At 35.6% G+C, this 11,660-nt stretch overlaps 1 protein-coding gene across 1 annotated transcript; it reads right to left on the reverse strand.

Moving 5' to 3' along the window:
• Positions 1-351: 351 nt before the first annotated feature.
• LOC143465267 (interferon-induced protein 44-like) lies at positions 352-9,512 on the reverse strand. Its single transcript, XM_076963477.1, has 10 exons — positions 8,575-9,512; positions 5,322-5,467; positions 5,203-5,235; positions 4,913-4,970; positions 4,203-4,407; positions 3,732-3,884; positions 2,676-2,847; positions 2,469-2,578; positions 2,192-2,361; positions 352-1,921 (listed from the first exon to the last, which is right to left on the reverse strand). Exons 2-10 carry the CDS (start codon positions 5,341-5,343, stop codon positions 1,516-1,518), a joined length of 1,329 nt encoding a protein of 442 aa, XP_076819592.1. The 5' UTR covers positions 5,344-5,467; positions 8,575-9,512; the 3' UTR covers positions 352-1,515.
• Between the last annotated feature and the right edge of the window lie 2,148 nt (positions 9,513-11,660).

An 11,660-nucleotide genomic window follows, 5' to 3' on the forward strand; every position in this document is an offset into this window, starting at 1 on the left:
GTTGTATTCAGCTCGGTCGCCGAGTGGTTCGAGCGCTGTCCTGGAATAAATCCGGCTCGTGTTCGATACCAAGAGGCACTACTATACCATTGTAATGCCCTTGGGCAATGCAACGAGCTTGCTCTTTTTTATTGGACCTGATGGACAGTTCTAAATTCGTACAATACTTGGTAAAATATAAAAGCCTTGCTCGGTAACCGAGGCTCGAGCACTGAGGAATTATCGCCGGGTTTAAGTCGTACAAAGGCTTTCCTAAGTCCGAGGATAAAGATAATCAAGAAAATCATAACATACCGTTTTAGGTCCAAATCGTGACCTTTTAGGTTGAAAAAACTTTCCCAGTAATAACTTATTGCAACTTTTCATGTAAACATTTTCATTTCTTATTTACATGTGGTTCATTGTTCTGCGATTTGTTCAAAGATGTAGAAATGCATGTACATTGACTATACGCAGTCTTTGAAAAGGTCATTTGTTGTGTTTTAAAACCTTGTGTTTGTTAAACACAGCGGAATAAGCGTGTATATACATGGATGTAAACACAATTTGAGAAGACTCATGCACACACGGGCACAAACAGCTGACTATAGCTACGGCATTCTCCACATATAAGCTAATCGATAATACACAAAAATTCTTTTTTTGTTGTTGTTACATTTTTGTGATATTGTTTTCTTTAGGCTGACGATAAAAACGTTTTTGCAAATAATAAGTCCCATTAAAATTCATAGCCCCGGGCCAATAAGTCAGCCTTGCCCCCCTTTACATTGGCCTGGATACAGTAGTGGCTTTAGGATGAGGAGGCCCCTATTTCTGTGTAAAATCTATAAAAAACAAACATTGCACACAAATATTATTGTTAACTATTCGCAGTTTTATAGAACAGAAGTCATTCACTGGTTCGTGCAAATTAGTTGTATTTAGAACAGAGGAAAGTTGAGTAAATCGAACCTCCGTGTGAACTTGTCCCTTTCTGCTTTGAGATTACTTTCATAGAGCTTGATGCTCAAACCCTTACGTGATTCAAGACGAAATAAAAGTTGTGATTTCTGCTGGCAAACCTCTGAGGTATTAGACGCTCGATAACAATGAAGAAATGAAAGGTGTAAGATCTTGGGGCCATAGAAAAAAATGTAGGAAGCCATAAACTGAAAAGAATCGCACCAATAAATCTCAGGCATTCTTTTTTTGAAAGAAAATCGAAATCTTATGTATTTTAGACAATGTAAATTCAAAATTGTTCGGGGGAGCATGCCCTCGGACCCTCCTAGGATAGATAACTACGTTTCCCTTAATTTTGGGGCCCACAAACTTAAGTCGCACCATACCTTGCCTCCGCCCTCCAACCTAAAGCCGCCACTGCCTGGATAGTGGATACACACTACATTTCATGCAACATGCTATTGGTCATGTAAAAGACATAATATAAATTACAACACAGCTCGATAGCGAATGATGAAATATCGATTTCACAGACAAAATATATCTTCGTACGATTAACTTCATCATGATGGTCTAAGCTGCTACTTGGACAGTCATTTGATTCGGACTTTCTCCATTCATTTCTATCTTTAGCGGACTAATTGGATCCTCTATTTTCTTATCTACCTGTGGCGAAGGCTCATCTTTTTGCACATCTTCAACGCTTTCCTCCAGAATTTGCGGTTCTCTCTTCTTTCCAACGTCCCCAGTCGCCATTGTGCCTATCGGTGTAACTACGTTGTTTTGGTTGAAAATGCTTCGTCCAAGGGGAGTGCTCTGGACGCTTGGCCCACCAAGTCTTCCTAACACACCGTTAGGTGTCGCTACAGAACCGCTTACCGTCCAAGCCTGCTTAGCTTGATGGCTTCCTCCATTTGCTGTGCGCAGAGTGGCCTGCCGCGTCCATAGATCGTTGCTGCTTGTATCTGGCTGTACGTATCTGATACAATTTAATGATAGCATTTTGGTATGATTTAGTTTGTCCGTTAAATGATGTACAACGTGTTTATAACTACGAAGACTTTGCTAGAAAACCCTTTTTCTACACTGCGTTACCGCTATGACAGCTCCTGACTTCCAGAGGAGTCCATACTTATTACACCATAGCTAACGAGTGACAGTGCTTTCATTTATCTCAGACGTATCATTTTATAATTATAACATGTTCTTCCCCTACCCTACTATAACCTACAACGAATTGTAAACTTACCCCAACTTTGTCTGAACTATACATTCATCGAAGTAGTTATCAGTGAAGCGTAACATCTGCTGCAAAGCGCTCAGAGCCAACACATCAACGTAAGTGTCAAGTTCAATTTCGTGTGTGTAGTTCTTAATCGGCAGAATATGACTTACTGGAACTCCAATTTTCAAGCTCGCCTATAAATTAAAGATTTATGACTTAGAATTTGAAACTTTTAAAAATCTTGCTAGCTATTCAATTCTAGGCAGCATATACTCGCAAGTAACATACTGTATACGTTTACCTCGGCGATTAAATTTTGTATGATGATGCTTCTATAAACCAATGAAAGATCAGCACCCACTTGATTGCAGACACGATCAATTTTGGTGACAAGCACAAGCAATGGAATGCCTTTGCATACAAATGACCTAATTATCAAAAGCTGACCGGGAGCTAGATCTGATATGCGACAAAAAATTCTCTCGAGTATAATTAAACCAAAAAATACCTCTCCCAGTTATTTTTAATCTCATGTCAGAAAATTTCTGTGAAAGATTATCCTTCAGGTTATGTATTTCACTCGCGTCCAGCACAAAAACGCAACAATGAATTTTGTCTTCAAGTCTAGGTGCTTTCAGGTAGCCTGGCATTTCCGCTGAGATGTTTCCAGCAGGATCAAACTAACGACGTTTAAAAATGCACGTTAATAAGTATAAGTATAAGCATAAGTAAATTCTTAATAAAAATAGAGAAATTTTAAAACTTTTACTGGATCAAAAAGTCCGAGTTATATATGTATTAGTTGGCAATAGATGCTACATGTGTAGTTATTTATTTTTAAATCATCCGAATATTATAGTTTTTTTTTACCAATTTGGAAATTATTTGTATAATTTTTTGTAAGCAGAGCTGCAGAACTGCAGAACTGCTGATAAATAAAACAAATTCTTGTTGTACGAGTCATTGAAGAGTAATACAGTTAACAAAAAGAAGCTACTGGAGTACTGGCAGTTGTAGCCTACTATTACAATATCGTTACATTACATAGTGGAGTTGGTAAAAAAACTTCACATAAAAATTTGTTTCAAAGGGTTTTGCAACTTGCTATACGGATACGTAGCCTATAGCTAAAGCATGCAAGTCATTCCAAGTGGTTATAAATAATAAAAAAGTCATGAATTTTGCAAAGCACGATTCTTATCATGGTGATGTTAAGTAGCCTACTTTTTAAAAAGATTAACACGCCTTGGAATATATACAACACGCACTCAAATTCACCTTGACTCGGTGTCTTATTTTATATATAATGACAAGCTATAGACAATTTCACATTTCTCACAAACTTTATGGCATAAAGAAAGAAAAATGTGAAATTTTGAAGTTGTCAAAATACAATAGTTTTAATAGTAATAAATAAAGTTAAGGTTTTCAATTACGGTTCGGTAGGATATTAATTAACACGTATATCTATATTCATTTAATAAAAGCAAAGTCATAAAACGCAAAAAATGCATGATTAATGATTGCAATTAAATTATTTTAGTTTGTATGAAACTATTTTTACCTTATGATTATCAGGGACATGTCCATCAAGAATATAAGAAAGTTCTGAGGGATCAAATCCTTTTTTTCTTTCCTCCTCCAGTCCCATCGTGTCCACAATTTTTAAATTAAGTATTTTTCCTTCCCTCCCGTTCCTAACTTGATATCCTCTCATCTGTATCATAAAATATAGTCCAACTCTATAATAGGTAAAACGTTAGGTCTAGGCTTACTTAACATTACCTGTAACTTAGAATTCTACAGTATAATATTCCTATTTGAAATCATTTGAAATTATATATAAACATTTTAAAAACATTTAAAAAATGAATCAAAGAGGCTTTAATTATCATCCAGCATAGACAGAGCCTTTCTTAATGAAACCTTTGCAACCTTATTTTTAATGAATAAGGATGTATATTCTTAATTAAAAATACTTTCATATATATACAGTAAATGCAAATTTACTCCGATAAATACGAAGTTAATGAACCTTAGTTGTAACTGATCGCTGGTCACGTGGACTACCGACTGGGGCCTGACCCGTCACGTGATTTCGAAAAATCGAATTAACCGTGTTGAAGTAAGATGACTTCCCCACATTTACGTGGCCCAGTAGGAGGATTCTTGCGCAAGGAACTCCAATTTGTGAAAGAGGAGCGTAACATTTAATCGCTTCAATGAGCTGGTATCTTGTCCTTTAAACAAAATGGCAGTTTTATCACATCTCTTAAGGAACTTTTACCATAATTTACTGTATATACTTTTGTATACAATTCATCTAAAGTATATACAGTATACAATATTGAATGATCTACAAAATTTGCTCACAAAATATAGGAAAACAATTTGCAGAATAGTTGGAGACTTGGTTAAATTGAAATGTATATGAAATTAGCAATTAGCTTTATGAGTGTGAGACTATGCGTAGAACGTATTGTGCAATACATTGTTTCAGCATAAAGTAATTATTGATATATATGGGCCATAAGAAATCTGTGAGTATCACGTTGCTAACGTGTCAATTTGTTTTCTCTTTCACTTTTTGAAATTCTGCATAGTAATCTGTGGAAGCTAGGTGCAGAACTGACAAAAGGGTTAGCAGGGGTCGGTTGCAAAAGAATTAATATGATACACTTCCAGTACTTCCGTAAAGACTGATATATAGGCTACTTTTGCAAATAATTACCACTCTTCACTTACTGTTCATCCCATTCCAATGGACGCCACTGCAACTTCAGCAAACCACTGCTGGATAACACTAAAACCATGAACATGTTTAAAACGGATAACTGCCGTTACGGAAATGTTAATAAGAAAAAAAGTGTGTCCTACAAAAATAATGCCATCTTTTCATGCTGAATCTATTACAAATTCGAAGACTTTTTCACATCTATAGGATAGAGGTTTTTTAAACCTAATACAAGAATTTTACAAAAAGTATAACAAAATATTGCAAAAAAATATATCAATATCTTATAGTTATAACTTACAGGCTAACTTGCTATTTATGGCAGCGCCCGATCCTGAAATAAAGTAATTAAACTAAATAATAATATCATAGTGTCTAATAACAGCAGTATACGAAAGCTCAAAGACAAGCTAAACTTACTTTTGGCAGCACCATTACCCATTGCAACAATCGTTTCAAAAATTGAAAGATCTTGAATGTAATCTATAATAGCTATAAATCATCTGCGACTTCAATGTAGACCGATCTGAAGATTCCTTTGTAGTGTCTTTTGCGCAATGAAACTCCTACACAAAATAAACGACATTCTATCACAGCAAATAAGGAAATATATTTTTATATTAACAAGGCTATACAAAAAACTGAAACTGTTTTTCATCTGAACATGCAGCCTGTATGTTGATTAAAGGTAACCCCGCCTCTTTCACTGACAAAGTAAATTCTTAGAAGAAGCAAGCATTGAACTTTATAGACAAAGTTATCTTCAATATCTTGTGTTGGCATTATTGGCAGGAAATTCGCCAGGATGAGCTTGTGCATTATTTAACACAAACTAGATGAAATATTTATAACCTGATACAAATGTTTGCGTGTTTGCTTGAACCATCAACGGTGAAATAAACTTGGCTTTTAATATTCAGACTCTAATCTAGATCGTGCGATTATGGTGACAAACTATAAATTTAATGCATTTTACCAAGTTTTCCATCCACTATAGGAGGCAGATAAGCATATAGGCGCGTTCTTAGAACTTCTGGTCAAAGTTGTAAACGAGCCTTATATTGTTGACCCGAACCCGAAAATACAAAGCCGAAGCCTTCCCGAAAATTTTATTTGAAGCCCGTATAAGGCCCGAAAGTTAATTTTACTGAGTCAATCAAAGTCATCTTTTGATAACTTTCTTAGAAGGGCAACCTTTTCTAAGTTGCCCTGTGCTCTTTGCGGAAGGTTTTTGCATTCAGCACACACGCACATTTGTGTAAAGAAAGTGAAAATAGGATGCAAATTTGGCAGAGTGTAAGTACAGATTTGGGCCCAAATCTTGCTTGATCGAAATTACTTTTGACACACCGTTTATGTGCGCGAATATAACAATTAAATGCTCATTGCAACGATACAAGATACAAAAGATTTAGATCGTTTTTTTTTATCCACCGAATGTGCTGCAGCAAGTAGCCTATTAAACAATTTCAACATATCGCTACAAAGAACTTTTTTAATTGGTTTTTATGCAGTAGATAAGTTTTCGTATATTACTAATAATATGTATTATTATTACCCGTACATTGCAACATTTTTTTGCAAACAACCAATTTTTTGGTGAACCGTTGCATTGATCACATTTACGCTTTTTCGAAATAAAGGATGAACAATTTGAAGCCAAAATCTTACTCATAGTGTACGTTTTTAAAAGACACCTTTTCTTTTCAAACACATGCAAATATGAACAGTGAGGTGAGAACTAGGTATTAAACTAAATGTCATGTAGTAAAAGTGAAGTTAAACACATAAGACACAGTGCTGCGCAATGATCAAGAATAGCTGCTCTGCATTCACGCTTTCGGAGTCCATGCCATTCGATCGGTCAGCCCCGCTTTAAACCATTGTTTCATTGTTTTTAGAACTTGGTTTTAAACAATTATACTTTACACTGGCAAGAGGTTAGTAATGTAAAATTTTTTTCTAAAATTGATGAAGCAATGTGTATAAAATACTGTGCATGTATTATAGCAAAAAAAGGAATTTTAGGCTATTTTGAGGAAAGTTCATACAAATTGCATACACTCCAAGCTATTTTTTACAAGTTCTTATTTTTATTCTTGAAATGTTTATTGCAATCACGTATGTAACTTAATTTGGATTTCACCAATTAGTTTCATTTCAAAAAAATATTGTGACGTCAAACGCTTACAGTTCAATGAATACTTTATTGGCGATTCCCTATTTATGATTATACATGACGTTTATTTTGTTTTTACCGTCTTTGCTATAGTGTGCCCGTAGGGCATTACACTTTTCGCAACTTCTACGTATTTAGTGTAATCTTGGCTTTCAGTTTTTCCATGCGAACTCAAAATACATTGAATTGTCGTGTTGTTGTTCTGAGCATCATTATGACTCATATCTAAAGCACCTGAATGGCAATCAATTATATTGTTGTCGTAAGCGTGTTTATATATATCAAAATTTATATATTCATATCTTAGTGTACAAGGACACAGACTTAGTAGCCTCTTAACAACAGATGAACAGACCTATATGGTTGAAGCAAAAATTGCAGTCCCGTTTCCTGTGCCGTATTTAGGATTGCGTTGAGGGTGGGGCCATAAGTTTTTAAATTCCCGCGTTATTCCACCCCGACAAAAGTAGGCGGAGCAGAAAAATTTAGAGTTTTTACACCTCAAAACCTACTATAAAAATGCCTTGAAATGAAACGAATGTTTATATTTTTACGTACAGTATAGCTGTATTAATTTATAGTGTACAATTTTGAAACGCCGTATAAAACGATTTGGTAATGTCGTATACAACGAATTAACATGGAAGCTGTATACTTTTCTCTGTCTGCCTTTACTCAGAATGAAAATGGCGGCAAAAGACGCCAGCAAAGCAAATACAAAGTCGAAGCAGTCATTAAAAGCAGGAAAAAATGGCTGTCACAAGTGACAACTCGTTCGTCTTTGCGTTGTTGTCTCTTCCCTCATTATTGTTCATGGGGCGTTGAGGGCAGATTTGGGCCAGATTTAAAAGCAAACCAATGTGGCAAACGACTTGGACAACAATTTTTAAGGCCCTATTCCCACGTATTAGGTCTATATGTTTACTTACCTATAGGTTATAGCTGAGAAGTAATCGCAAATAAGGAAGTGCGATGAATGAAAACATAAGACCAAAAAAGGCCTATGGCTTCCAAAAATTAGGTTTGTGACTTGTAAGGGAGGCATGGCTCAAAGACTAAATGAACCCCTAAATACGGTAATAGTTTTAATTATTAAGTATTTTCACGCAAAAAAAACCTTTCTTGATTTTAACAATTTTTGCTTGGTTTCGCCGGAATAAATCAACGATGAGTAACGTACATGTGATACAAGTTGTACAAACAAGGTGTTTACGAATGACGTATTGCGTCAGTGATGATTAATATCAGTTCTGAAACCAACGCGATAATAGCTTGAAATTTTTTCAAGTGCAAAGCGTTAGTTCAAGAAACACGGTTGAAAAATGGTATGCACTTGCGTACTGCGGGCTTTGCATCTTGGAAAAAGTGGCACCTGGGATTGGCGGCGGGATTTAAGCTAGACAAGAGTGTGTAGTAGGTCTTATTGAGTAGTCTACGTCAGCGGATATAAGTATGGTATACTAAAATATAAAATGAACTAAACTAAATACCAACCTTTGTTTATTTGGCGATGCAAGACTGTGTGTCCTTTCCCAACGAGGATGGTTATAGACTAGGGTAATCAGCAAGTACGAAACATGCGAAGACGCGCATACCGTAAATACGACACTGGTCACAGTTACGTAATTAATTACAAAACAAAAGTGGCACTGGACGCCACATTGCTAATTATGGATTTTGAAATAGGCTATATTTTCTGACTTGTTGTCGAGAAAGTGTTTAATTAGATTAACCTGAGGCTTGTCTGTTTCATGAGATATCATGTGCTGATATGCCGATAGTAAGCTGTAAAGTCCTTCTTCATTATAGTATATATATATATATATATATATATACAAATTCCTCATCACTCGATCCAAGGTAACCGAGCAAGTCTTTGTGCAAATTCCGATTGTCACACATTTTTTATTTTGGTAATTTTATATAATATTGCCCGAATTTTGAACTGTTCACCAGATCCACTGAACATGAGCAAGTGTCGTTAGTGCCTTATTGTTGAAAATTACAATTTCCCATGTTTACTGATCGAAATTATTCTTTTCCGAAATTGAAATTTGATTTGTTAAGGTAATCAGTCTACTTTAATCTTGTTCTGAATGAATTCATTGCAAGACAATACAGCAAACACTTATTCATGAAAAAATAGTTTTCCAAATCGATGTTTGTTATCAATTAGTTCAAATTTAAACAGCTCCCTGGTTTACGCTGCGCATGCGCACTGTAAGTCTGAGGCGTATCCCAATCAATGGGAGACCTGCAAGCTGAGGTGAATTGTTTCATCTGTGTGTGGTAGTTTTATTGGTTGTTATGATTGGTTGGTTGGTACGTCAATTTTAACTTGCAACTAAAGTGTTTACCTGAAATTAAGGATACCAAATCTGTAATGAATCGGTAGAAGTGTGAGCCGTCGTGGTAAAATTATTACCGCGACCGTAGGAAGCTTACCGGTAACCGTTTTCAGTTTTTCATGAACCGGCATGCACTGATTCACGTTTATTGCTTAGGTTCAGGTTTATTGCTTACCGTAGGCCTAGTCAAATTAATAGGCTGCTGTAGGTCCGGTAACCCTGTAATAAGCTGTAAGTATGGGCGTATAGCAAACCTAGATTGTTGCTGTGCTTAAGGGTTGGGAGCCAGTCTACCCAGTGTACGAATTCTAGCAAAAATCGCTGTTTAAATTAACTTTTGGTCCAATTTGATGGATTTTTCTCAGGTAGTGATTAAGGTTCGTTGTCTAACTTTATACCAAATCTAAAGTCTCTACGTACGATACTATTTAAGTTCCATCGCGTCAAACTCAACCTCCTTGGAAAAACCTAATTTTCAAGCTTAAAACGAGGTTTCAAACCTTAATATCTCGCAAAAGAAATGGGTCAGAGAGCGCTTTTTTTGCACATTAATTCCTCTATGTTTCTATAAATTTTTGTGGAGTTATCTTTTTTGTGAGTCTGTTTTTTTAACTACTTTTCTCTGCTTGGGTCTGAATTTTGTTTCGGAGCCAGTGTACCAGTACCCCGACACACTCTTCTTTAACACTAAATAGAAAAAGTGAAATAAACCAGGGTCGGTTTGTACGGTTTAAAACAGAAATATATTTCATGTATGTACAATAGTCACAATGATGCCTATAGATATATAGGTGGAATATGTTTCTGTTTTAAACTGTGCAAACCGACTAGGAATGAGCTGCTATGAAAACAAACTCGAATGTATTCGGCAAATATTAGCAAGTTTGTGTTTGTACGAATTATGTGCACTATTCGTCTACAAATACGGTGTACATGAATGATTATAACATAACCACTTCATCAAGGGAAGTTTTCATGTCAAACAAAGCCTAAATTGCATTAATCGATTCAGTTTTCAGAAGAGCATACTGGCGTATTCAACTGACGTCAAGATTTGAACCACTGCAAATGGATACAAATAGATTTGTGTTTGTCGAATACTGAAACAAGATATTCAGTTTCGCACAAACCCGAATAACTTTCAGTTCAGCATATCCCTACAACCGATTCTGGTTTATTTCACTTTTTCTATTTGACTTATCGTGCAGCTTGCTGACGAAGTGTTTATTAGTCTTTATACTCACTACTGTTTGAAGTACTACTCTTCTTAAAGTTCTTAATACAGTATTACAAGTGCAGCTACACTAACATGATCACTCAGCTTAACACGGCTTAACTGTGAACCCAAAGGAATGGAAGGCCATGGGGCCTGAATTTTACCACAATATAGCCATCTCAACATTTTTGTTTTTGTCGCATTCCCTTGCCCTAATATGTTTGCTGAATTGTTTTGTTATAAAATTCAACAAGTCCCTAAAATTTTCCATTTGCTTAGTAAAATTTGTCTTTCAACTTCTATCTTATTATTGAAAATATGTATCTAACAGGGGCAGGTACCGCCGGGGTGTTGATGTTGCAACACAGCCCTTGGCAGTTACAATAATTTTTGTGTGCACTGCTTAAAATTTATTTTGCTTTTAAAAAAACAACTATTAATTCGTTTCAACACTAACATGCAAACCAACACAAGAAAAAAAACACAAGGCGTTGAACATACTGCATTAAATGAATTGAAAAATTTCTAGATCTGCCCTTAGCATGTATGGCAGGGCTACTAAACTATTTTTAGCTAAGGTCCAGTTACAAAAGTTCGAAATTTGCTTAGGTCCGTTATAACTCTCATGAAATAATTTACAGTCCTACAAATGTATTAAAGTACGGTATGTAAAGTAATATAATTCTCTGGATGGGTATTAATTTAATTTTAAAATCTCTGGATTTTAATATATTAAATTCTCTGGATTTTTTTAACACAACACATGAAGTACGGTATATACAAGATTCGGTAAAGCGGTATTAGCAAAAGCAATAAGCGAAATTTATTTATTATTCTGTTAGTCACAGCTAGTGGGAGAATTGGTATTTCTCATTTCTTGCTAGTTCTTTAAATCTTGGTTCTAAAGTAGCGAGAACCAGTCGAAGGCAGTGGCGAAGGTTTTCATTGATCATAAAGATGCGAAGTTCATGTTTGAAAAGGCTGACTTGCAGCTGTGCTTTGTGACGTCAACAAGG

This window comes from Clavelina lepadiformis, chromosome 7 (genome assembly GCF_947623445.1).
Source record: "Clavelina lepadiformis chromosome 7, kaClaLepa1.1, whole genome shotgun sequence".
Taxonomy (NCBI): Eukaryota; Metazoa; Chordata; class Ascidiacea; order Aplousobranchia; family Clavelinidae; genus Clavelina; species Clavelina lepadiformis.

Bases quoted from the DNA above. Each gene is read 5' to 3' on its own strand.
- LOC143465267 (XM_076963477.1), bottom strand. From the start codon at position 5,343: ATGGGTAATGGTGCTGCCAAAA. The intron at 2,848-3,731 runs GTAAAAATAGTT...AAACGTCGTTAG, and splicing joins ATGTCCCTGATAATCATAAG to TTTGATCCTGCTGGAAACAT. The intron at 2,579-2,675 runs GTATTTTTTGGT...TTGTATGCAAAG, and splicing joins ATTAAAAATAACTGGGAGAG to GCATTCCATTGCTTGTGCTT.